A 27,916-nucleotide genomic window follows, 5' to 3' on the forward strand; every position below is an offset into this window, starting at 1 on the left:
TTTTCATTTAAAGTCTTGCATACTTTATTATTTGATTGCGCTTTATTGAAACTGCATAATATTCTTTTCATAAATCATACAATAAAATAAATAAGAAGTGGCGCGTTGTTGCGCTTGACTTATAATCTTACATGGGTGGCGTATAAGACGGGTTTTTCCAGCACTGGTCACATGACCGGAAACACACGTCCAGTATGCAAGAATACATGATCCTAAAACTTCCATTTTCCAGTACTTAATAAATAAATAGCACCTCAGAACGCCCAGAATGCACCAGATTGCACCATTGTTTTCAAATTTCCGAGGGGCATGCTCCCAAATCCCCACAATTTTGAATCCACTTTATGCGCGCACATATTTTCAGCGGTATTCAAGTGTGACGTCACTTCAAGAGTTTCATGATCGTAACGTCATTAATGATATAAAATGACTCTTAAAGGCAGGTAATTTAATTTAAAAAAAAGTACATGTAACGTGTTCTTATCCAAACATTCGCACTCGATTGTGAAATAAGTGAATGCGCTATTGTCTTTCAAAGAACATACCTTCCGTTTTAGGCGAGCCAGCACAGACCTGACGTACCAGCCTCGCATGACGCCTTGTATTAGGACGGCGGCATTACGTTGACGCGTCCGCTCCAGACGATGGGAATGGTACATTCTACAGTGAACATAAATCATAGGATCGCATTGGATGCATTAATATATTATGCCGGACCGTTGTTTCTGTTGAAGATTATACCAATATATTTAAATTAGTGTGTATGAATTGGATCTGCTTTGCATAATCGCTGGATTTTCTGAGTATTGATTCCATATTCTTGAATTTTAATTAAAAAGCGGATCGACTGAGTGAAATTGCGATTGTAATTTACATCAAGCTGTTAATGCTGTTGTAGTTTAATTAAAAAAAATAGCTGCCTGCCTGTAAAATCAATCCGAGTATCGCAGTGTGTGTATACCACGTGATAAATTGCGTCATAAATGCTTCGTCGAAAAGCAACATCTTGCTTCGAATGAAGACTTCACTATTTTGCATCATTTTAAACGAAACATAACGCAGTCTACGCCGTTATCGAAGCCCCGCCTGCGATCTTTTACCAGGGTTGATTGAGAGTTTAGTTTCTGAAAACACTTCGACAAACCTTTTCACAAAACGGCCGTTTGACGGAGCACTGTCAAGACATTATTTTGGAAACAGGTTTGTCAAAGTGTTTGATAAAACTAATCACCTTATCAAACTCCGGTAATAAAACGAAGGCGGGGCTCTTTTAGCGGCGTAGACTGCCCTTTGATTCATTTAAAATGGTGTAGTAAAAGAAAAGTTATCTTTCGTTTAAATCTTTATTTTAAGCAAAATATTGCCTTTTGACGTAGCATATATATGACGTAATTTATCACGTGGTATATACACACACTGAATCGTAATACGAGGGTTGTCTTGTACATGTGAAGTTAGAACTCCATAAACGTTGTACTTCCCATGGATGAAAATAAGTCAGGTAAAATGGCGGCAACACTATTTCAAAGACCGTCAACGAGAAAAAAATCAACAAAAATTTAGAACTGAAAGCACTTACCGTAATCGCTGTTTATGAAGTTGCAAAAGGTTTTGATGTGCTCTTACTGTGGAAATACTACTACATGTATTCGATGAATTGCATAATAATAATGAAATAAGAATATACATGCAATGGTGTTCCATTTATTGTAATATGTAACCAAAATGCAGGTAAATTAAATCCGCACTCTCACATTCTGACAGGTTTGAAATTTCATTTCTTTTTGTCTCAAAATCAGCTGTTTCGGCATCAATGCCTTCTATTCAGACAATAAGGGTAACTCACAATAGAACAGATCTCAGCTGTTTTAAAAAGTGCCGAAAATGTCATTTTTCTTCAGCGTAATTACCAGTTTTAGCCATAAAACATCAATTTTCAAGCGAAAACATGACAACAGTGATCTGATCTTTTATCAGCAGTCTTTTATCACTGATTTCCAGATGTTTACGCAAATATTGGCTAATTCAAAGACAACAAAAATAAAAGAAAACGGTAAATCTGTGAAAGTGCAGCTTTAAACAACAATGAATATCATGCCTACTGTGTGCGACATTTGAAATGCTGGTAAAATAAACAATATAAAGGATAATTAATTCTTTCAGTGTAAGATCGTAATGTATTTCAACGAGTTCGTACCAAAAACTATATTTTACGAGTTGCGTAGCCAGGAGTGAAATATTTACTTTTGGTGTTCCCTGGTTTGAAACATATTACGATCTTACTACACAACAAACACTTTTATTATGATGAACCTTATGATGCCTATTTCAAAAGGATATAAAATGACAGTTTTTTTAGAAAAGCGTGCTAAAATGAATGTTAACTTAGCGTCATTTCGAAAATTGTGCCCCACCCCTATGCGCGCTGATGTTCGATTTGAAACTTAAAGCGGACAACAATTGCATAACAGTGAAAAATATCAAATTGATATTTTCACTATTTGAAACAATTGATATCAGGACAATTCACTGATAGATCACTTACATACATACATATCATGCACATTTTATTTTCGAAACAGTGAAATATCAATTTTATTTCACTGACAAATCTCTATTAAAAACACCGGAAATTAAATCAAATGAATATCATGTGCATGTCAAAAAATGAATATCAAGTCTTACATGTCGAAACTGAAAACAAAACAAAACAAAAAACACTATAACATATATAATTGATATTGAGTTTTACATATTTGATGGTTGTTGACTATTATTTATACATATCCGTATTTTGTGGTCAGAATAGTGCAGAATATAATCATGATTTTCATGCAATCTTGTGTACAGAGAACTATTTAAATTTTAAACCGTATATTGTCAGTGCACTTATTGGTAAACATATATCGGTGATTTCCGAAAACATTTGTTATTAAAACGTAATCGTCTATTGGTGATGTCACAGTAAAGTGGTGCTGTCGGTGACGTCACAATGAACACGTCACTTACGCGTATAACTCGGGGTTCGGTTTTTGGTGTTCTTTTATAGCTGCTAAGCTTCCGGACCTTAAACAATATGATAACTTTGATCAATATAACAGCATATGCAACACTAATTAATATGACTGTATGCATTGTCCAAGGTCAAGGTTAAATATTTGTATTAATAATATATCTACATAAAGTAAAATCTTAATGATTAAGAATGGGCGGAGTGAGAAATAACTAAGAAATATCTTTAGTTCATCTTACTGACTTAGAATACAACCTCATTGGCTGATACATTGACAATGCAAAATCTGACGCAGGAAGTGTGTATCGGATGAGTGGCAGTGGGCGGACCTTTAAACACCCGCGGAAGATGAAATTCTTATTTTTTACTTTTGAAGTTCTGTGCTTAATGATTGCCTATCTGAAATGTCATTGACTTAAAATGTAGGTTGTATTCTAAATAGTCGAGCTAGTATTGGGGGATGGAAAATAAACACAGGTTAAATGAAAAATGGAAATTTTATTTAAATCCCATTAATGGTGTTTTGTATGGAAAAGGTATTTTTAAAAAGTTATCCGAAAAAATAACATATCTGGGTGGACAAAACCGCAGAAAGGATCCTTTTGTTTCTTAATTGTTATTCAATCTATTTATCGTTACTAAAAACTGAAGAGCTGTGTATAAGTAACATTTAGTTTAATTTCATATAGCTGGTTTAAGGTCTATAACAGTTTCATTTCTGTATATCTGTTTTCATCAATTATACCAATGATATTATTCATGAAGGCATTTTAAGAGCATCTCTTTGACCAGTTGACCTACTTGGAGCTCAACTGATCCTGTTGATGTATCGGAAACAGCTTGTGCCGCCCGGCTCCGGTGTCCGACAAATACTGATCGCGACTTTCGAGCATCCACAACCGGAACTCGTCCTCCCAAACCCATTTCCGGGGAGACGGCACCCGCGCTGGTTTGTTGGGTTTAGTGGTATCTCTGAGAAGAAATGTATAACTCGGATGACTTAGATCATCATCAACAACAACAACATCATTATCATTTTCAGCAGCAGCAACAGCACAATCACCACCATCAACATCACAATAACCATAATAATCAGCAACAGCAGCAACACCAACACCACAATAATCCGCAGCAGCAGGATAAACTGCTAAAAGGAAATTACAACGCGAACTATTTGCAACGTAGTTTAATATTAAAATTTCTGACAATGTAAACAGTCCATATACATCCGAGGTTCTTTTCGATGTAAAATGGCCGAGGAGTTCCGAATGGTGTTTTTAAGGTCATGCGCTTACCTGATTTCGTAAATGTTCCCGTATTTGGTATTTGACACATATTTCCGTGGGCGGAGGGTACATGGGGAATTTTCCACAGTTGTTGGTAGTGCCTTTTCGTAAAATATCTCTGAAAATATATCAAGCGAAAATTGAAAATCGGGCCACATTTCTTCAATACAAAGCGTTTCCGCATCTAATTATTTATAATTATAAAAAATATTATTCAAAAATGTGAAATATATAAATATGCATTTTGTATACTGTATATGTTTCTATATATATGTAGTACAAAATGCATATTTATAAAAATAATCAATATTTTATCACATTTTGGTATTATAATTTTTATTTTGGAAATTAAAAGATTTTTTTTATTTAAAAAAATAAAAAATGATCGAGTTTGAAATCCGGTGCCAGTGGTTTCTATCTATCTGTCATTCCCAACTCATTATGCGAATTTATCTTTTATCTTGAGTGTTTGCCCTCACTTTAAGCTAATCAGGGGTGCTTGATATTTAAAATGTTTAGTTTCTTATTTATAAGGAATCGTGACTTATTACTGAAGACGACTCTTCATGATTTAGTAAATTGCTATAACTACGCATGCGCATATAGCCACGCCTACTGTTTGTATATGCATAAACGCATGTTCATTGTTCAGTACTGACGCTGATTTTAATGACGTCATAATATCCTATGGGGGAGAGGGGGGGGGGGGGCGGGGGTCATACAGTGATCGACAAGTTTTTTGACAAGTCACACGGAATAATTTTAAAGGTGGAGCAATTTGGGAGGGGCTAACACTAATTAGGTAAGAAATTATTAAGAAATTTCTTCTTGAATAAGACACCACGATCGTTACGCTGCGCTTCACTCCCTCAGGTAACTTATTCACGAAGATATTTATTAATTAACTCTAATCTATACATAGTAATAGCGCCCTTGGTTGCCCTTGACCAATCCAAGCTTCGGCTTCACTCGAGTCTTCAAGTTTAACCACTTCCGGTAAGAAAACACTATTTTTGGAAGCCATGAGCAACCATTTGTATAACAACTTGGATAAGTTGTCCACAGGTTATCTTTAGGCAAGTTATCATATTTGAATGATTTCATAGGTTAATATAAATTTTCGGATAAATATAAACCAATCGATAAATATTTTTAGCCAACTTCAACCAAACCAAAGACTAAGCCAGCGCGAACAGACACTTACTGAAGTTTCCTTTCCGCTCCGGTGACTTTTGTTTTTGATGAACCCACGGCCGCTCCCGGTCTTTCCGCTGCAGCCTCCGCTCGTCAAGCCTCTCTAGACTCATTCGTGTCCGGATCATGGCCGGCGACGGTTGACGCCGCTCAACCGGAGAGCTCGTCCGGACCTCGCCCTTGATGACATTGGTTTTGTTTGCCGAGGACTTACTGGTGGTTTTCTGTAAATTTTAGGGTGGGTTAATGTATCAGAAATAACTATAATAATAATAAGCGGACAACGACGCCGTACAAAGTAATCCTTATGTGTATACCACGCTTAGCAGACGACAAACAAAATAGTCAAAAATTAAAAAGGAAGATTTAGAATATATGAAGTTTATTGCTTTATATCCTACAAACCTTGCGGACCTTAGGCAGACGAACAGGGGATGCTGAGCGCCTCATCGACGGTGGATATTTTGCCGCCTGGTGACTTGTTTGGTAAAACACGTGCTTTCGAAGTATTTCCGCTTCCGATTGTGGGTTTCGTGCACTAAGACACCCGGTCTGAGTACTGTTCACACTCATATTTCCAGTTTGTTAAATTATTTGACTTAATTTGCTTCAATGAATGTCTTTTATTTAAGCATCCATTATTTCCTTTGAAAATGACAAAACAATAAAGAAAAAAAACGTTTTAGAATAGCATACTTAAAGATGTTGATGTTTTTCCCAAATATTTTCTTAATCCCGCTGATTACAAAACAAATTTAGGTAAAATCACTCTGTTCCCACGACAATACTTGTTAAAAAAATAGTAAAATCATAATTATATCAACGATATGTGATCTTTTTTTTTTCTTTATTTCAAAATACTGCGCAAAATAATCCAACCATTTTGAGTGTCGCTTATAGTGTACTTTTTCAGTGAGAACGCATGCATATTAATAATTCATTTCTTAGATATATTACCCGTTCAATTTTTATTGTTTACAAAAAGATGGAAACAAAGGCGGATTAGATGTCCATGACGAGCATGACTGTGTACAGAATTGCAAATTATGAATTGTGAGGCCCGGGAAGATAATGATAAAATATGCGTATATGTTTTATTTCATGGCCATAGTGTTTGCTTTCAATGCAGAATACATATTGTTTTGTCTGTATATCCTGTCCTGTCTGTATATCCTGTCTGTATGTATATCCTGTCTGTCTGTGTGTCTGTCAGTGTGTCTTTCTGTCTGTCTGTCTGTCTGTATATCTGTCTGTAAAAACACATAAAATTACACGTTAAAGGGCCTCTTTTAATGACGTGCGTCCATCCGGGCCAACTTCGAAATGTTTTTTTTGGGGGGGTGGGTGGGGGGGGGGGGGTTAACGAGTTAATTTTTGGTTGTGTTTTCTATAGAAAAAACAACATAAAATGCAACGTTTCAGGAATCATTCTTAAAGAATAAATCTTTTCAACAATAAATATTGGTACGTGCGTCCGTCCGTCCGTTTGCTCGGTCGGTCCATTTGTCGGTCGTTCTGTCTGTATGTCGGTAGTATCGGTCTGTCGGTTTGAGTTGTTTGGACCTCCAGGGTCAGGCCATAAATGCTGACATGCCTTTAAAGGCCTAGTTTAAGCCTTCTTTAAGTGACCCCCACCCCCCAAAAAAACTGTCTATTTGTACATAACCTCTGTTAATTGATCTGAATCTAATTGCCTAATTGTCTTATCAGATCTCCGATCTGAGTATCCTGCTGTGCAGTTTGGGATAGATAAATGGCACTGAGCCAATAAACGAATACACAGGAAATTGGCCCCTACTGTGACACCAGTGCAATTAGCCAAAGATGCACAGCAGGGGATTATCATGCCAAACATTCCTTAAACTAGACTTTTAAGAGACTCTTAAACCCCTTAGAACGGGCCTCTTGTCTCTTTTAGTGTTTAATATGGTGACGGCAACACGATATAGCAACACCGCAAAGCGTGACACTGTCTAGTCATATATTAATAACATTTGCAACGGCTTATGATTCCCATCACAGTATTGTAAGTGACATATTATAGCTCTCATCAAATATTAATTCTCTGTAATAAATATTGGCATATTGTATTTATTGTGTGAGGCTGCTGCAAATTTTGTTTTAGAAAATGACTCGTTAAAATATATTGGTTTCTTATACTCATAGTGCAGATTGAGTGTGTAGGCCATCTGTAAAATACTGCTAATTTGCAATGGCCTGTGCGACTAACTTAACCACAGGGGACAGTATAAGGGTCAGAGATGGTTTAAATTTTTCCCCGTACTTTGGCAAGCCGCTGGACGAGCACCCCGGCCAAACACGAGCGAAACTTTGCTTGCTCTTATCTTCGCCGCCTGGAGTCCGATGGGGGCAAACGAGGTACCGTTGGAAAGGTCTCGACGAGCTGCGTCCATAACCGTCACGTATGCGGGGCCAACCCAGGGAGCCCTGCCTCGACATCTGTCGGAAGTCCCGGCCGGCCGGGCTCGAGCCCTAGCCTCGAGGATCGACCTGGGACTGATCAAACGCCACATTCATAAATATAATATAAGTATATACATAACTATAACTATAAGTATAACTCTAGCTTTATACATAAACAATTGTTCATTCCTTTCTGATACTGCAGCCTATGACCAAAACTACCCTCGACGGACGCCAGGCTTAGCAAAATATGTTTTTTTGTAAGTTATCATTCAACGTTGTTTAACGCGTCATTGGATGAAATCACTTTTTTGAGATGGATGGTCTTAACTGATTAAATTGTTTTCTTTAAATATATTTAGAAACGTCTCGAGTGTGACTCGAACCTGCAACCCATGCTTTGGACGCGCTTAGCAGTTAATCTCCGTATACCTTCATGGGGAGACCTCAGAAAATCACGTGTTACAACGTGCGCAAAATTATTCATTTCCTTTGGACCGGGAGAGAATGACGGTTTACTAGGTCAGAAATCTTAACAGTTTACTATATTACAAATATAATTTGTATTAAATGTATTTTCCTCTTTTCACATACTGTGTGTGCTGAGTGTATAATAAAATCTGTAAACTGTAAAACTACGCTGCAAGTAGAACGCGTAGTAATTTCAATTTGAAGTTAAACTTAGTGACTTTACTCCTAGGAATTTTAATTATTAATGCACTATTACACTTCATTGGGCAATCAACTTAAACTTAGATATACGAAATACACGTAAAACACTACAATTGATTAATACTTTTATTCAAATTTTACGAACTACTTCTACTGATGTACCGGCGGTTGTTTTTGATGGAAAATGGCTGAGGTGTTCGGAATGCATGAAGCTATGTTTCATTTTTTGTTCACGTTTACAACAAATTGGCTTTTTGCCTTTTATCAGACTTCCGATACTTAAAGATGCAGTCATACTCCCAAATTAGATTTACCACAGTTAAAAATAGTGTTTTAATTTTCCAAAAATGATCAATAAATGTCGAAAACAATGGTTCAATGAAGGATACCGAGTTTAATTTGAAAGAAATGAGCATAAAACACGGTACTTCTGCCTTAGGGGACTATAGTAGACCACAGTAAATCTTTAAGGATTTACCAATCATTTAATATTTTTTAACTTCCTGCTATTAAATACACGGTTACAATTTGTTAGCAGCAATAAATATTGCCCATAAATACATTATTTAGTAAGGCGATAAAGGAATGTCAGTCAAACTTTATGTTTGTTATACATGTGTATATTTTGAATAAGAGTCTCACTTTAAGTTTTCACAAAATATCAACATAATAAAATCACATATTTAAAGAGACACATTATAGGTTGGTGCATTTGACTTTAATTATCAAAACAAAAACATTTGATTGTGTACAGTTGAAAAAACCAATAGGCCTTTATAAATAAGTGTTTGCAAGCACATGTAATAGTTACATTATCACAGATTCCCCTGTTAAAAAACGCTGATATTTTTTATTTTTAATCAAATCAAATAAAAATTCTTTACTCATTAGAGTCAAATAAGTTATGCATAATAATGCATTAAGTTATAAAAGAAATACATACATCAAGTGTATTGTCTAGAAACCAGTGATATAAGATTGCTTACAAAAGATCGGACCGCAATTTTCATATTTACGTTCGAAAATTAATGATTTGTGGCTAAAAACGTTACTAACGGTTTCAGAAAATTTCAGCAAATTTTCCAAATTATTGAGATTGAGAGTTGTCTTTTTATGACTGCATTGAAGGCGATGATGCCAAAATCATCAGCTGATTCTGAGACAAAAATAAAACAAATGTCAAAAACGTCAATCAGTTTTCAAACGTAACTATGAAAACTGCGATCTGCTCTTTTGTAAGCAGTCTTATATCACTGGTTTCCAGAAAAGTCAAGTGATTTGACTTGATTTGACTTGGCTTCATTACATTTACGGAAAAAGGCTCATTCCAAGACAAAAAATAAAAAAGGTTGTCAAAACAATCAACCTGTTAGAGCGCAGCTTTAACAATCTACAATTGGGCAAAAAACGAAGTATTTATATTCATGTAATTGTTCAACAATACTTTCACTGTTTTTCATGACAGTTCGTGCAGGTTTATTTCTTTTGAAAATAATCTTAAATCAAGAAGTTCGCAATTTGAAAAACTGCTCCGACATTTCGCTGTTCCATCATGAAAGCTGGATTATAAATGCTGGAACAATATACCAGCACAATACGCCTCTGTTAACCAATTAATAATAAAACACCAATACAATAACTTCGACAATTTAATAAAATATTCATAGAACATTCTGTCCGAATACAAATAAACATGTAGCATACATAAATCGCGTATATTAATTTTCAGACAAGTATTTCAAAAATCCATACTTGCTGTTTAATGTCTACAAATATTTTTGTTATACAACAAAGTGAACTTTGATCACAATTTTACACATTCAGCAGTTTAATTATAATATGAAACAGTCTTTGTTTTGCGTATAGACAACGGTCATCTTAGTAATACTAAGATGCCATGAAGTTACAATTTAATAATTAAGAATGCACAGAGTGAGAGTAGCGAACGAGCCCTTCTTAATCATTAAAATATTACTTCAGGTCATCTAACTATCTTAGAATACAACCTCATTGGCGTACACATTATCAACGCAAAATCGGACACAGGGAGTGTGTATGGGATGAGAGGCAGTGGGCGGACCTTTAACAATCCGCGAAAGATGAAATTCTTAATGATTAAGCATAATACTTGCCGATCTGCAATTTGATTGGCTGAAAGTTAAGGTTGTATTCTAATTGTATTTAGTGCGTGCTCTAACACAGTATGTAATTGTTACTCCGCCCACAACCTGATTTATTGAAATTAAACACGAACTCTTCGCGGGAGTGTATAATTTCAATCACGAGGGAAATGGGTTACGTAACTGTGTGAACAATGTTGTCAATAGCAACGTTCAATAACTATCGTGTGGTATAAATGAATATCTATGTTATATGTATGCATGCTAGATACAAAACAGTTTGTTCAAAGGGTTTAATTTGTTGAGCGATTACATTGAGGCGGAGTTATAAGTGGCGTGCGGATAAGTTACAACGCTTTTTACTTATTCACACTGTAGTTATTGAACGTTGTTAATGGCAACATGGTACAAACAGTAATCAACCCTCGTGATTTAAACTTAACACTTGCCCTAGAACGTTCTAAAATAATCATGTGGTTTAAAGGAATAGCTATGTTATGTGTGTGCATGCTAGGTACAAAAAAGTTTGTTCAAATGTTTAACTTGTTGAGCGATTACATAGAGCCGGAGTAATAAGTGACGTGCGAATAGAATTCAACGATATTCACTTATTCACACTGTAGTTATTGAACGTTGTTAATGACAACATGGTACAAAACAGTTACTCCACCCTCGTGATGTAAACTTAACACTTGCCCTAGAACGTTCTAAAACTATCATGTGGTATAAAGGAATAGCTATGTAATGTGTGTGCATGCTAGGTACAAAACAGTTTGTTCAAAGGGTTGAATTTGTCGACCGATAACATAGAGCCGGAGTTATAAGTGCCGTGCGAATAGAATACAACGATATTCACTTATTCACACTGTAGTTATTGAACGTTGTCAATGACAACATGGTATAAAACAGCCTCCACCCTCGTTATTGAAACACTTCACTCGCGCTGAAATGTTATTTCAAATGCTCAGACTGTGGGACAGTTACTATTACATGTTGTCAAAAGAGTATTGAATTGAAGTTCATTTAGAATCGATACTCAAACATTGTACACTTTATACATGTAATATGCATTGCACGGCAAGGCGCGCTAAATGCACGTTTAAACAACACTTGTTTCTAAATATTCCAAACTACATAGTTCACAAAAGATTTCTCTAGTATATTATATATATTATATACACATTGCATTTCAATATAATGCCGCGCATTTCACATTTTAATGGGGTTTATTATGACTGTCATAATGGTATAATTAATGTCATAATGACACGCACGCACGCACGCACACACGCACTAAAAAACGTAAAATTGCTCATTGTGAACAATATCACACGTATTCGTTTGTGGAGAAATTTAGCAAAATGCACAAAAATCTAATATATTTTACATATGTACTCAAGTATGTGACCCAAAAAACATGCTACGCTGTGATAAAACCATGCCTTATTTCGCAAATCTTGACATAAGACATGTTTCATTAACATTATCATGTGAAATATTTCATAAACATTGACATGCGACATATTTTACAAACATTGACATACGACATTTTTCACAAACATTGACATATAAAATATTTCACAAACATAGACAATTGAAATATTTCACAAACATTGACATATGACATATTTCATAAACATATACACATGAAACATTTCACAAACGTTGGCATGTGAAATCTTTTACAAACATTGACGTGTGACATAAGGCACAAACATTGACATGTGAAATAAGGCACAAACATTGACAATTGAAATATTTCACAAACATTGACATGTGACATATTTCAGAAACATATACACGTGAAACATTTCAGAAACGCTGGCATGTGAAATTTTTTACAAACATTGACGTGTGACATAAGGCACAAACATTGACATGTGAAATATGGCACAAATATTGACGTGTGAAATATTTCAAAAAACATTGACAAGTGACACATTTCACAATCATTGAGGAAAACAGACATATACACACCTAATAGAAGCTTGACACAATTTCACACGCGTTCTATGCGACACACTTATAAAATAGTGTGACACACTGATTTAACAGCTAGGTGAACACTAACTGACTTCTTAACTGTCCAATAACCTTTCGTTCATTTCACATGGCACATAATAGCAAGAACAGGAGTAACATATCATGGCTGTGAGTTTGGCTGTTGGGCACCAAGCTGAACAATTGGGTTTCCTTCGGGTACTCCCCGACAACACTAGACCACACTCTCGCGTAACAACGTGCCAACGAGAGTGATTAATATACATGTAATGCTGTAATAACTTCTTTCACAATCGTTGTAAATAAAATAAGTTTAATCTAAATATCATGACTCTATTATATAAGTAAATACACGCATCCCACATCGGTCATACGTTTTGCATGTTCATTAGAACACGAATACTTTCATACGTTTATATTTTATATCGCACTAATCTATCTAATAAATCCTGTCGAAATACCACATGACTACAAATATATCGTTTCATTCAAATCCTGTCCAAAGACTCATATAATAAAACGAACAGTCCTTCATTCAATTCTTTAAGATGTTTCCATGGTTTCCTCGGCCTTAGGCTTGGCGTCATTCACGGACACCAGGCTGCGCGCTCCGTCCACGAACAGCGTCTCACCGGAAATGAAGCTTGACGCGTCGGACGCCAGGAACGCGACGGCCTGGGCGCAGTCATGTGGCAATCCCGTCCGTCCGAGTGGCGTCTGGGCGGCGTTTTCCTCTAGATACTGAAGATAGAAGTATTTATCATATTTATTTCAGTCTAATTTCAAACTATTTTACAAACGAAATAGACTTCCCGTAATCTTTAAGGACTTTCAATGATCGGAGTGTCGTTTGGACGATGTTTTCCTCTGTTCTGGATACGGTGGCTCATGTCTGCAATATAGCCATGGTACTTGGCGCATTTTCAACCCGCAACATGGCACATTTTCACCCTTTCGGCTAAAGGTTAGGCGAAAATATGCCAAGTTGCGGGGCGAAAATGCGCCAAGAAGGGGGGGGGGGGGGGGCTCTGCGGTAAGTCGCGGAGGTGATGGATTTATGCGATGGTGTTTCTCGTTATAGAGAATTGCAATTTAACATAAAAATAAATTGAAGTTACATTGTAAATATTAGTGATAACATGCCATTCTAGCACACCGGATAGGCATTTCCGGTGAATTCAGCCATGCTGGAAAACTCCATCTGGCATCCCCCATGCCAGATGAGTCACGCGCTGTGACGTAATACTTTTCATTTCTTTTATTTTACATTTAATGTAACCATAATTATGAGATTTCAATAGATGAGTTCCATAACTATTAACTTTACAAAACACACCTTCAAAACAAAACAAAATAACCCTTAAAAGACGTAATACTAAAGGAACTTCTTGACGTATGAAGTGAATAAATATTAATGCGCGTCAAGACGTCAGCTAACATTATCGCACGTGCTTTTTGGTGAAATTTACAAAACTGCATTTTTCTATGCATGTTTCACAAAAAAGGTGTAATTCAAGGTATGCTAGAAAAAATATCTATCATGTGTGTCCGTTCCGGATCGAAAAATCCGACCCTCGGGCAAGCCTCGTTACCTGGCAACGCAGGTGCCCTCGTGTCGGATTTTTCGATCCGGAACGAAACACATGACATATATTATAAGAATGTCATACCATGAGTGCCCTCATTCTATGTGCAGGCACAATAACTTATGACGTCATATTGTTTGATTACGTCATATTTATTGAAATACTTCATATACACATAAACTATATATACAGTAAACATGTTTGCGGCGAACGTTTGCTGTTTGGTTCCCCGCTTGCAGTGTATGCGCTGCGTTACAACAGGGATACAAAACAAAACGTTCACGTTTGTACATGCTCGCCTTAGCTGATTTTCGTGGATCTTTATTAACATACCTTCTGAAAGAAAGCATCATCCTTCATCTTGACCTCTTTCTTTCGATACATATTTGTGGCTATGAGACCGGGGCTGAAAGTTTATTGAAGTTCTGTTAAAAGTTCATAAGTAATAGAAAATGAAGTAAATGAAGAAATTAATATTGATAGATTAAAAAAAAAAATACAACAGAAACACACAAAAAATACACACAAAAAAGCAACAACAACAATAAACAACAACAACAACAACATATATCTACATTTTATGCAAGCTCAGCTTTGTTTACCGCTTTGCAAATTGCACAAATATACTATCAACTTTTTTTTATTCAGGAATAAAAAGTGAAATTATGTAATAGAGGTGTTGTTTTTTATACTCAGTTTAGTTGTTAACATTTTCCCAACAGTGCGAATTCTATTTTGCTTACTTTATAGAATTGACACGAACGCCTTTTGGGCCCATTTCTGTAAAAGACAAACGCATAACATAATTACACTTATTTAATACAGAGTGTTATTCAGTCGAACCCCGTTGGCTTGAATTCGCTTGGCTCGATTTCCTCGTTGGCTCGAACTAGATGTAAAGGACCGATTTTATGCATTATGCTGAATGTTAGCATTCCCGCTTGGCTCGAAATCTCCAAGGCTCGAGGTACTTTCTCGCCTCCTGGGAGCTCGAGTCATCGGGGTTCGAATTAAAAGGGAATTTGAAGATTCAAAATATAACTTATATATTTAGATGATGAACTATTCTATAAGTCATTATATTGTGATCTTCCTGTTTTGTTTTGATGCATTATAAACATTTAAAACATATCACATGATTTGTTTTCAGAAATATTTAGAAGGTTGTTTTGTTTGTTTGTGCGCACTGACAATACATCCTGATACTAGAACGGGCTTAAATTTCAAAACATTTTTTTTTCTTAGACCACTGAAATAGCGAGATTTCGTTTTTTATTTCACTGATAAACCACTAGAAAACGTTAAGTAGGTTCTTAATCTCACTCACCTAACGCTAAACACTTGGTGAACATGTCCATGGCAGCTTTTGTCATACAATAAACACCGTGATCTATATTCTGAAACAGGAAATATTTTTTTATATATTTGAAAAAGAAAAAAACTTGATCCTTCTCAATAGCGTTTACCCTTGAACTGTTATAAATAAAATATTTTCGGAAGTGTTTTTGAAATTGAGATAAATAGAGTTGATAAAAGTACAACAATTATCAAGCGTTTTTATTTTCCTGTCTGTTTACACAATGACTTTATAGAGGATTTGTGTTGGTTTTTAGTGTAAGATCGCAATATTTTACCTTGAGATAGCTCCAAAAGCTATATTTCACGAGTGACGTAGACAGGATTGAAATAAATCCTTTCAATCATCACAAAGTGCTCTTACATTGAAATACCAATTTTTCTCTTTATTTAATATGCTTTTAAGGGTCTCTCTAATGTTTTTTTGTAGAATACACTTTTATGTATGACGAAATAAAGTGTGGCAAATTATTAGGAGTGTTAAAACTAAGTTTCCAAAAGCTGGAATCCTTCAGCAAAGTTTGATATTTGCTCAAATGTCGTCTTTTAATATCAAAAAAGTGTTTAAAACGCTAATTAATGGTCTCTTTATAAAGGCTTTGTTGTTGCGTGATTGGTTGATTGACATCAGGATTTGATGTTTCGTCGCCTTTTTTTCTATTTTTATTTCTTGACTTTACCGGCGTGGGTTCGCAAATTACTATAACCAAAACACTTTTTATACTAAAATTGTACTTTTTTCTGCTATTTCGATATCATGAAGTAAAACATAAAAAATAAGTGTTTTCAGGTCCATTATCTGGAAAACTAATTGTTCGTCTAAAATCATGGGCGAGTCCCTTTAAAGCCCGCAAAAATGTATCCAGACGTATCGTCATAGAGTATGAAATTCTGTCTAAGATAACGTTTGATTAGGAAGGTGGGAGCAGGACAAAATTTCAAAACAGAGACAAACATTACATTGGTATTTACACTCTTTGAAAACGTGAAATATCTTTTTATTTGACTGATTTATATTTAAAACCCATAGGAAAATATTTTATAAATGATGTTCATCTAAAGTGTACTTACTGGTGTTTGACTGTATGCGCTTGAGTTATTTATCACACAGCCTGAAACAAATAATATACGATCTATCAGAGTACAGTGCATGCCGCTCTCAGTACCTCCGTGCCATCCGCGCTTTGATTTCTATGGATGTGAGGTGCGAAACTGCGTATACAGACAGAAAAAGTACCAATTAAAAACACGTTTGGATCTCTACGCGGGGGTGGGGGTGGGGGCGTTTAGCATACAGTGTCCCCCCCCCCCTCATCCATGAATTGTCCAAATCAATGTTTCGACATAAACAAAAATTCGAGATAACAGAGATTGACATAGCGGATTTCGAATGTATGTTATGTCGACTTTCCGGCTTCTGTGTGAAAAAATACAGGGTAGATATGTTAGAATGTGTAAACGTATTGTTAAGTTGTGTCTGAGTATCATTTTCACACAAATAACGGTCGGAAATAAGTTGGTCGGGTAGTAAAAATAAAAGATACAGTCCGGTTGGCTCGGAGACCGGAAACAAACAATACTTTTGTTACGCTATATGAATAACCTGCATTCATGACCAAACGCTGCACTGGCCAAGGGAAATAACTCAATTGTTAGCTTAAGCCATAGTATTAATGATGTTTCAGATAAACATAAAACAATTTAACACATATTACATAATCACAGTTTATTAAAAAACACCGCAAGAGGATGAAACCGTCGTCCCGTCTCCTCCTTCGCAAAGGAAGTGTTTGAGCTAAAGGTTTGCGACCACCAAATAAGATCCCTTTATATATTCTATAGCAAATTCACTGCCATCAGATTGTCAAACTCAATCATTTTTTATATATAAATTATCCAAAAAAAATCTTATAATTCCAAACGAAAAATTATAATTCCGAAAATGTGTAAAAATATTGAAAAACATTGTCTTTATTTATATGCAATTTGTAATGTAATTTTTTTTTCAATATTTTTTCACGTTTTCGGTATTATAATTTTGAGTTTGGAAAAAAAAAGATTTTTTATTTTAAAAAGAGTTTGAAAATCTGGTGCCACTTAATAAATTGAGCGATTTGCAGGGGAAGGTACACTGATCTTGAGATTTTCATGACCCCAACACCATATACGAGAAGGAAGTTCCTCTTGTGCAATTAACCTTAAGCAAGGTTACTAAAAAAGTTTCATACAAAAAATAAAATTGGTTAAACGTAACCTCTAAATACGGTGGCACAGAGGTGACATCCGCAACACTTAATTTATATTGTGGCCACAACTTATTAAATCGTGGCCACAACTTAGTAACTTGAGGCTACAACTTAGTAACTTGAGGCCACAACTTAGTAGCTTTAGACCACAACTTAGTAGCTTTAGACCACAACTTAGTAGCTTTAGACCACAACTTAGTAGCTTTAGACCACAACTTAGTAGCTTTAGACCACAACTTAGTAACTTGAGGCCGCAACTTAGTAGCTTTAGACCACAACTTAGTAACTTGAGGCCACAACTTAGTAGCTTGTGGTCACAACTTAGTAACTTGTGGTCACAACTTTGTAACTTGTGGTCACAACTTTGTAACTTGAGGCCACAACTTAGTAAATTGAGGCCACAACTTTGTAACTTGAGGCCACAACTTTGTAACTTGTGGTCACAACTTTGTAACTTGTGGTCACAACTTAGTCAAAACAGCTTTGTCATATTTGACTCTTTATTGCTTTAACCGGTAATAAAACGTTCAATGGATACCCCGTATGTTTCGCCTGTTCAATTCGGCCTTATTTAGTCCCTATGGAAGCAATAGGAAGAAGAAAGAGGATGGAACACTGTCATGGTGGCGAGTCATGGTTATGGACATGGATGTTTAAAGCTGCACCCTCACAGATTTACCATTTTACAACTTTTTTATTTTTTGTTTTGGAAAGAGCAATTTTTTGCGTAAATAGTAAATATCTGCAAACCAATGATAAAAGACTGCTGACAAAAGATAATATCGCAGATTTGCATATTTCCGTTCAAAAAATAATGTTTTATGGCTTAAACCGTTACTAACGGTTTAAGAAAAATGCATAAAACATCATACTTTGAACTTAAATTTAAAAATCTGCGATCTTTTTTTTTGTCCGCAGTCTTGCATAACTGGTTTCCATGGGTTTTCGCAAAAAATGGCTCGTTCCAAGACAAAAAAAAGTTGTCAAAACGTTCAATATGTGAGAGTGCAGCTTTAACTCCAATCTAACGCTTATTACATTCGCTAAGCATCGTTGTCGCATAATTCTGTAACCATGAAACGTCCAGAACTTGATTACGTTGTCAACAACGTCACAAACAGAACGAGCGTCACTGTATACTCTCTTCGTCTTAACGTCAACGTTTCAGTACTCTGTGCAAAGGACGTAAGCTTATTTGAATTACTAGTGTATGACTTTTCCTCAAAACGGTTATAATATTAGCATAAGAAAGGCCTTCCTGGAAGTAATCTGACATAAGGCTGTCCCTGTCTCCGTCCATATTATTCACTTTTGCAGGTACAAATAGCGTTTTGGTATCAGGTGTGCATACTATGTTATAACCATAAAGGGACAAAGATAAAACGGCTGTTTTGATTGGCTAAACTATGTCGTGGCCTCAATTAACTAAGTTGTGGCCACAATATAAATTAAGCGTTGCGAATGTCACCTCTGTGCCACCGTATCCGGCTATACAATACGGGGTACTGTTTACCGTCAAGTGCACATGATCTTGCGTAGGAGTACAACAAGTGCGGTAAAAACGTTAACTAAAGGGTAGATCAAGTACATCCGCATGTTCAGTGATTATTTAACCATTAAGCTTCAAAATCCTTTAAAGGTGAAGAAAATCCAATGATCTGATAAGAGAGAACCCTGCTTTAAATGGGTGTATGTGTTTAAAACGAGAAATCGGACCATTTTCTTTCAAAAAAACAACAACACGGATGTATATAGACGGTTTACAATGTCAAAATTCTTAACATTTAACTACGCATGTAGATCGCGTAGTAATTTCAATACAGCAGTTAAACTTATGGATTTAAGTCGTAGGAATTTTGTTTAGTTATGCAGTTGAAATGTGAATAAATTTAACCTAAAAATACAAATTACACGTTAACACACTACAATCAATTGCTAGTATCATTACCAATTTTTACGAACTACTTCTACTGATGTACCGGCATACATTCGAGGTTGTTTTCGATTGGAATATGGCCGAGGAGTTCCGATTGAAAAAGAAGATTCACTCACATGTATCACTAAGTAGTCCCTTTCGAATAGGTGTAATTTGCCTTCAAAACCAATAGTGATTGATAGTATGGTCTTTCCTTAGTGGTGGATCTGGGGTTTAATGGTAACACACTTGACTGTCGCAGGTTCGATTACCCGCCGCACCACTGAACAGATACTAATTGTCTTCCGGGAGGGACGTCAAATGGGGGATCCGTGTGACAGTGGTATACACTGGAGCACGTTAAAGAACCAGGGTAGCTCTAACCAGAGTTACATTCTGTCTTTGTACTATGCTCCCAAAATGACTTGTAATCTTATCTGTGTACTCGCCGAATGGGCAAGGCTAGCGTGCGAGTATGAATAAGCTTACACCCCAATAGTAGCCAATGGACATCAGTGCCATGTGTTTCAAAGGAGAGAATGAAAACACACGTATAACTGAGTAGGCACTTCCGAATTGGTGCTTTCTACCCTAGAGGGGTAGGTCATATACATTTTATACATTGAGCATTGAAAGAGGAAAAATACTTTGTACACTGTGTGATAGACCACAGTGATTTGGTGGGAATGAGCTCCTGCTTTGGTGTCATTTGACCTGTACAAAATTTAGTGACATTTAACCTAAAAAAAAAAATTCTTCAGATTCATCAAAGGGGTCACTCCTACCAACTATCTAGCATTAAATAACTATGAATTACTTCACTTTAACAAAGTCAGAAAATCTCGAAATGCTATTTTTCATTACACTCTTGTAATTGTAATCACCTTATAAATGGAAAACGTTAATATGTTTATCATAACTTATATAGATATACAAACTTTTTTAGATAAAAATGGATTTATGCATGCTTTTTTTACCTTTAGTTTTTACGAGATATGGCAGGCAAGCTTTCGTCATGAGCACGTGACATCGAATATTGTTGTCGAACGTGAGGTCATAGTCTACCTTTGTGACGTTAGCGAGACTCGTGGTGCAGACTATACCAGAGTTGTTGATCTGCGTGTTTCAAAGGATAAATTAAAACATGGTTAGTACACAGACACCAATTATTGTATGATCTAAAATTTGATATGAGTGTGACGTCATCATTTGTGCAAATCCGTGAACTAGTTCTACCGGAAATTATTGCATCCATCTGGCCTATTAAAACCTCAGACGATGCTAGTTTTTGGGTTTAATATTATTAAAAAGTTATACTGCGATCACTCGAGGACGCCGGGGCCCGAGCGTAAACCTCGAGTGATCCGGTGTTTCGAACGACCCAAACTTCCATTTAAGTCCTTTATGAAATGTCTTGCAGTTTTTTTTTCAAAGTTTAATTACGTCATACCAATTGATAACTTCGGCGCCGACTTTATCAACTATGGGTTGAAAAGCTTATTCTACAAGAACAACATATAAACACATATAAGATCTTCAATTGTATTTACGTACCAGAATATCGAGGCGACCCCACCGAACTTCCGCTTGTTCGACGACGTTCATCCGCGTGGCGTGGGTCGTGATGTCACCGGAAATTGCCACCAACTTAAATATAGGAATCCGTATAAAACCGTGATATTAAGTGAAAAATACCCCCACAACGTGAATATTTGAAATAATAAACGAGCGCTTCAGCGAGTGGGTATAATTTCAATTTCCACGGTAACGGTTAACGTAACTGTTTTACACAATGTTGTCAAGGACAACGTTCAATAACTAACGTGCGTCATACGTGAAATACGCTGTTATGTGCCCGAATGCTAGTTACTGAACGTTTATTCTCCGCCTAGTTGTTACCGTTCCGATTTGGGAATAAAATGCACTATTTTACGAAATAATGTGTGGCAAATCACAAGGAGTGTTAAAACTAAGATACTGACAGCTTGAACCCTTCAGCAAATGTCGATATTTGCTCAAATATCGTCTTTGAAGACCACAATTTTCAATAGCGATATTAACGGCGTTAAGTGATTGGTTGATTGACATTAGCACATGGTGTTATCATTGTATTGTTAAAAGGTCAAAATATCCATCATTGTTGTATATGTCCTTGTGACCTAGTGGTAAAGGTGTCGGTTTTCAGCTATTTTTCTTGACTTTACCGGCGTAGGTTCGCACCCTACTATAATCAAAATATGTTTATACTTTTTGTATTCTTTTCGATACTTTGATAAATCTGAAGGAAAATTATATTTTTTTAGATTAAATGTCACTAAGTGTAATTCAGGTCATATAGAAATAAATTAGGAATTCATTCCTATCAAATGACTGTGACCCACCTAACCGCATCTAACCCATGCATTTTGTGATTAGAAGTAGGAATGTGCAAAGATGTGTTAGTGCATTAAGATATGCCAACAAAGATGTGTTAGGGCCTAAAAAAATACATTTGGTTCGGGTTACCCGACCCTACCTACGGAATAGGCGCCGACCCTACCGTTATTATAGTCAGTTTGAAAAAAAATGAGAAAATAAAAAATAAATAAAAAAAAAATTCGTTTTTTTTAATTGCTTTTCAATATGTAGTTTAAACCTTAAATGCTTATACAGAAGATAGCTTTAACACCATTCTCCAATGATGAAAATGATATTCTTATATAAAGCCTAATAAAAAATAAAAAAAGACTACCTACCCTACCTATTTTTGAAAAGGATGTAACCCTAACCAAACAATTTTTTTTAGGCCTAGTGCATTAAGATATGCCAACAAAGATGTGTTAGTGCATGAAGATATGCCAACAAAGATGTGTTAGTGCATTAAGGTATGCCAACAAAGATGTGTTAGTGCATTAAGGTATGCCAACAAAGATGTGTTAGTGCATTAAGGTATGCCAACAAAGATGTGTTAGTGCATTAAGGTATGCCAACAAAGATGTGTTAGTGCATTAAGGTATGCCAACAAAGATGTGTTAGTGCATTAAGGTATGCCAACAAAGATGTGTTAGTGCATTAAGATATGCCAACAAAGATGTGTTAGTGCATTAAAGTATGCCAACAAAGATGTGTAAGTGCATTAAGGTATGCCAACAAAGATGTGTAAGTGCATTAAGGTATGCCAACAAAGATGTGTTAGTGCATTAAGGTATGCCAACAAAGATGTGTTAGTGCATTAAGGTATGCCAACAAAGATGTGTTAGTGCATTAAGGTATGCCAACAAAGATGTGTTAGTGCATTAAGATATGCCAACAAAGATGTGTTAGTGCATTAAAGTATGCCAACAAAGATGTGTAAGTGCATTAAGGTATGCCAACAAAGATGTGTAAGTGCATTAAGGTATGCCAACAAAGATGTGTTAGTGCATTAAGGTATGCCAACAAAGATGTGTTAGTGCATTAAGGTATGCCAACAAAGATGTGTTAGTGCATTAAGGTATGCCAACAAAGATGTGTTAGTGCATTAAGGTATGCCAACAAAGATGTGTTAGTGCATTAAGGTATGCCAACAAAGATGTGTTAGTGCATTAAGGTATGCCAACAAAGATGTGTTAGTGCATTAAGGTATGCCAACAAAGATGTGTTAGTGCATTAAGGTAAGCCATCCATCATTAGGATGCAAAAACGTGTTAAGCATCTATCAATCTATATAACAAACATATATTTTGAGTGATAAACCTTTAACTACTTAGTAAAAATGCATTTATAGAAGATATTCATTACTGATAACAAGATTATAACCGTGTATTAAATGGCTGAAAACGCAAAAATATTCAATGATTGGTGAGTGCTAAAAGATTTACTGTGATCTACTATCGTCTCTTAGGGTGGAAATACCGTGTTTTCGCACCTTTCATTCAAATTAAACTCGGTTTCCTTCATAAGAACCATTGTTTTCGACATTTTTTTTTATCTTTTTTTGGTATATTAAAACAGTTGTATTAATTGTGGTAAATCTTAATTAGGAGTAAGAGTGCATCTTTAAAGGTATTCAAACTCACCATTTAATATGTAACTTTCAAATGTTAAATTGTTGTGTATTAATGATGGATGAATTACCTTAAAAGTCACAGCGAAAAGTCAATGTGTTTATCTGTAAACTGTCAAACCATTATTTATTATACTTTCCCCATTGTTCTAACTTGCACATTATATTGTTATATGTGCAAACACGCGCCTGTCAATTTAAGGAAAACCCATGCGAGACTGCAGCGAAAGCAAAACTTTAGAACGATGACGAAGTATGGTGGCTGATAACTGCCATTCTGTGTTTTCGCCTTTTCACGGAGAAAGAGCAAAAATGCAAAAAAAAAAAAAAAAAAAAATGACAACCTGCCGCATTTCGGAGTGTCAATGCTAAAATTGCGACAAATGGCGGGAGGGCGATGCGAAAATACGTCAAGAGCCACAAGAAATGGCAGAAACCAGCCATCATTATAAAAATTATTTAACACTCAAAATACATTTGAAAAACAGGAAGTTAATAATACATGTCTGTGCAATAAATACTCGATGGAATGAAATATAGAAAGGCTCTCTCTACCCTACAGCGCTTAACCAGATCGGTTGTATCATGTTTCTACAGTACTGTATTTCGTACACTAGCGAGTTACATTACTATGTTTAGCAAATACTCATTTTACACCTGATTCTGATTAAAGTTGATGGCGTAAAGATCACGTCTGAGGGCAAACTCCGATACTGGTTTCAATCTTGAACGGCCACGAGATCCAATAAGAATTGACCCCAAGTGTGACTTTAACCCACAACCCCTGGTAGAGGGGCGGACACCTATACCACTAGACCTGTTCCTTACCCTGGCGGGTATTGAACCCACAACTTCCTGGGTGAGAAGCGGACACCTATACCACTAAACCACTCTCACCCTGACGGGTATTCAACCCACAACTTCCTGGGTGAGAAGCGGACACCTATACCACTAGACCACTCTCACCCTGGAGGATATTGAACCCACAACTGCCTGGGTGAGAGGCGAACACCTATACCACTAGACCACTCTCCCATAATGTTTATCATTCAATGTATAGTACAATGGACCACAGTGACCTACATTTCCCTCAGCACATCCGGCGGTGCGGCATTTCTTAATCACGCGGTCCAGTTTTTCCTGCGTCCTTCCGGTAAGCACGAGGCGGCATCCTAGACTCGCTAAATGAACCGCAACCCCTTCCCCTATACCGGAACTGGCGCCTTTTGAAAAGAAACAGAATTATGAATATAGTATAAGTGTCCATACGTAAGCGTCACTTTATTCCAATAAAACTGACAGCACATGTTAAACACAGGCAGACGACATTTTTCAACATTTAAGCTAACGAGTGGTGGGTGTCCGTCCGTCCGTCCGTCCGCCTGTCTGTCCATCTATCCGCATGTCTGTAAGTATGTCTGTCGGTTGGGCGGGCGGCTGGTCGGTCGGTCGGTCGGTCTGTCAGTCTGTCCGTATGTTAGCATAGCGCTTATTTTGTTTAACCATGCATTGTTTTATAATTTATGTTTGTAAATAATAGTTTATTTTTTAAATACAGTGTGCAATTTGCAGTTAATACTGCAGCTATGCTTTATGTTTAAGCCCAATTCATTACAACTAGGAGTGCATGACAAAAATATTCACTCAGTTAAATTATAATAAATTATACTTCATAGCTGAAAACAACTTGAAACTGTCATAAGTTGCCCATTAGTCAGGCCTGACAGATACAGTGTACAACAACAAAATGGTTTCGAGTAGAAATCATGTGAAATCATATATGTTATGAACATTATGATCAAAGTAAAACAACTGTGACATTTCAAACGATTGTGAAATGAAATTCATTATATTGTTACAAACTCATGAAGAACCGATTCGTGAAATATCTGGTTATTTTTTCTGTCTTGTATGTCTGTCTTGTCCTTCTGTTTATCTGTCTCTCTGTCTGTCGGTCTGTCAGTCTGTCGGTCTGTCGGTCTGTCTGTCGGTCGGTCTGTCAGTCAGTCTGTCGGTCTGTCGGTCGGTCGGTCGGTCTGTCAGTCAGTCTGTCAGTCGGTCTGACAGTCTGTCTGTCGGTCTGTCAGTCTGTCTGTCTGTCTGTCTGTCTGTCTGTCTGTCAGTCTGTCAGTCAGTCAGTCTGTCAGTCGGTCGGTTGGTCTGTCAGTCGGTCGGTCTGTCAGTCGGTCTGTCAGTCGGCCTGTCGGTCGATCTGTCAGTCGGTCTTTCAGTCGGTCTGCCAGTCGGAATGTCGGTCTGTCAGTCTGCCAGTCGGTCTGTCGGTCTGTCAGTCGGTATGTCGGTCTGTCAGTCGGTCTGTCGGTCGGTCTGTCAGTCTGTCCGTATGTTAGCATAGCGCTTATTTTGTTTAACCATGGATTGTTATATCATTTTTGTTTGTAAATAAAAGTTTATTTTTTAAATACAGTTTGTAAACTGCAGTTTATATTGCAGATATTCATTACATAGGCGCAATGCATTACAGCCAGGAGTGCATGACAAAAATGTTCACTCAGTTGAACTGTAATAATTTATACCTCATACTTGTAAACAACTTAAATATTTCTTTGTGCATATTAAAGTTGCCCGTTAGTCAAGCCTGACAGCTACAATGTACAATAATAAAATGGTTTAGAGTAGAAATTATATTTTGTTCTGAGCATTATGATCAAAGAAAAACAATTGTGACAAAAAAGAAACTTTTTTTACGATTATTAAATGAAATCCATCATATTGTTACAAACTCATGAAGAACTGATTTTTAAAATATCAGTGCGGGGGATCTGTCTGTCTTTCTTTCTGTTTGTCTGCCTGCCTGCCTGTCCGTATGACTATTGTGTCTGTCTCTATGTGTGTTTGTCTGTCCGCCCGTCCGTCTCCATATCAGACCGTCCTTCTGTCTGTATGTTTGTGTCTCTATACGTCTATTGTCTTCTCTGAATGTCAGTGTGTTACTGTTAGTGGCTTATCTACGTTGAAAATGCTACATAAGGTATTAGACAAAAGACAAAAATCAAACAAGATCAAAGACTCGGCCTTATCCATTTTTACTGCGGTTCCCTTAATCAGAAAAGGTTAGAAGATCAAGCATATATTAACTTTAATTTTAAGCACTTTAATCTATACCTGTACTTAGCTTATTTAGGATAACCCTCCCCCCCCCCCATTTAATATCATATTCCTACAAACATGTTGATAAATTCCTATTTAATAGCTTAAATACATTAATCTTGCATGCAAATGTATGCAGCCTTGCATATTTTAAACAATAAACGCGAAAAGTTAGAAGAAGAAAAAATCAACATGACTACTTACCGGTTATTATAGCAACTTTGTCTTTTAACGATTCCATCCTTGCCTATGCAGTGAAAATAGTCCTGGTCTTATAACGTTAACATGTGGTTGTCTTTATTTCAGTTCACAAATGGTTGTATTAAAGGGATTACCTCGTGTTTTATACGAGGCTAGATATCGAAAAAAATAATGTCCGTGTAAAAATGTTTGTTTAAGTAAAAAAAACTACGGTAGCATAGAGTTGACAAATGTATCTCTTTCAAACGACTTCCGTATCTCGTCAAATCGGCTTACGTATCTCGTGGAAACGAGATATTGGCCAATCAAATTCGCGTAAATAATACCACTTGAATTCGCGACATTGTAAACAAAGCTGAGATGTTGTAGAGAGATGGGATAGTCCTTTAAATGAGTTACTAAGTCGTTTCAGCAAGTTTCTAAGTCACTTTAATAATACACGTAGGTCGTTTGAACGAGATACAAAATAACACGCTGCTCACCTTTATGCCGCCGTATAAAAAAACAGTTCAAAAAGAGCTCATTTAAAGAATGGACATGACATACATTTTTTTGTCGAAAAAAGTTAGTAACCATTAGCGGATTCATGGGGCGCATTGGCGACCCAACCCCCCTCCCCGCCACCCTTAAATCGTCCAAGTCTACTTTTTATTTTAATATAGGAGGAAAAATTTCTACAACACGCACAAAATGCACCATTTCTGACTAGCAATCGTTAAAAAAAGTTGGGGGGGGGGTTGTTACCCCAAACTCCCCTGCCACAACAC

General features: G+C 36.4%; 2 protein-coding genes across 3 annotated transcripts; both read right to left on the reverse strand.

The window, feature by feature from the left end:
* Window positions 1-1,690: 1,690 nt before the first annotated feature.
* Window positions 1,691-6,381, reverse strand: LOC128224658 (uncharacterized). 2 transcript variants are annotated; one of them, XM_052934593.1, is made up of 5 exons: window positions 5,908-6,381; window positions 5,504-5,717; window positions 4,309-4,417; window positions 3,815-3,985; window positions 1,691-3,066 (listed from the first exon to the last, which is right to left on the reverse strand). In XM_052934593.1, exons 1-5 carry the CDS (start codon window positions 6,064-6,066, stop codon window positions 3,006-3,008), a joined length of 714 nt encoding a protein of 237 aa, XP_052790553.1. In that variant the 5' UTR covers window positions 6,067-6,381; the 3' UTR covers window positions 1,691-3,005. The 2 variants fall into 2 exon arrangements, with proteins under 2 accessions (XP_052790553.1, XP_052790552.1); XM_052934592.1 differs by having other exon boundaries at window positions 5,899-6,381.
* Window positions 6,382-10,220: 3,839 nt separating this feature from the next.
* Window positions 10,221-27,308, reverse strand: LOC128224140 (uncharacterized oxidoreductase MexAM1_META1p0182-like). Its single transcript, XM_052933845.1, has 9 exons — window positions 27,153-27,308; window positions 24,921-25,060; window positions 21,368-21,460; window positions 20,791-20,929; window positions 16,724-16,764; window positions 15,624-15,693; window positions 15,040-15,076; window positions 14,630-14,702; window positions 10,221-13,451 (listed from the first exon to the last, which is right to left on the reverse strand). Exons 1-9 carry the CDS (start codon window positions 27,187-27,189, stop codon window positions 13,254-13,256), a joined length of 828 nt encoding a protein of 275 aa, XP_052789805.1. The 5' UTR covers window positions 27,190-27,308; the 3' UTR covers window positions 10,221-13,253.
* Window positions 27,309-27,916: the final 608 nt, after the last annotated feature.

This window comes from Mya arenaria, chromosome 17 (genome assembly GCF_026914265.1).
Source record: "Mya arenaria isolate MELC-2E11 chromosome 17, ASM2691426v1".
Classification (NCBI taxonomy): Eukaryota; Metazoa; Mollusca; class Bivalvia; order Myida; family Myidae; genus Mya; species Mya arenaria.

What these genes read in the sequence shown, in the direction of transcription:
- LOC128224658 (XM_052934592.1), bottom strand. Translation starts at nt 6,066, where the DNA reads ATGAGTGTGAACAGTACTCAGACCGGGTGTCTTAGTGCACGAAACCCA. An exon ending in GGAGCGGAAAGGAAACTTCA is followed by an intron (nt 4,418 to 5,503) that starts GTAAGTGTCTGT and finishes ATATATTTTCAG; the next exon opens with AGATATTTTACGAAAAGGCA. An exon ending in GGGAACATTTACGAAATCAG is followed by an intron (nt 3,986 to 4,308) that starts GTAAGCGCATGA and finishes ATTTCTTCTCAG; the next exon opens with AGATACCACTAAACCCAACA.
- LOC128224140 (XM_052933845.1), bottom strand. Translation starts at nt 27,189, where the DNA reads ATGGAATCGTTAAAAGACAAAGTTGCTATAATAACCG. An exon ending in CACCAAGTGTTTAGCGTTAG is followed by an intron (nt 15,077 to 15,623) that starts GTGAGTGAGATT and finishes TGTCTTTTACAG; the next exon opens with AAATGGGCCCAAAAGGCGTT. An exon ending in GTTCGTGTCAATTCTATAAA is followed by an intron (nt 14,703 to 15,039) that starts GTAAGCAAAATA and finishes ATAAACTTTCAG; the next exon opens with CCCCGGTCTCATAGCCACAA.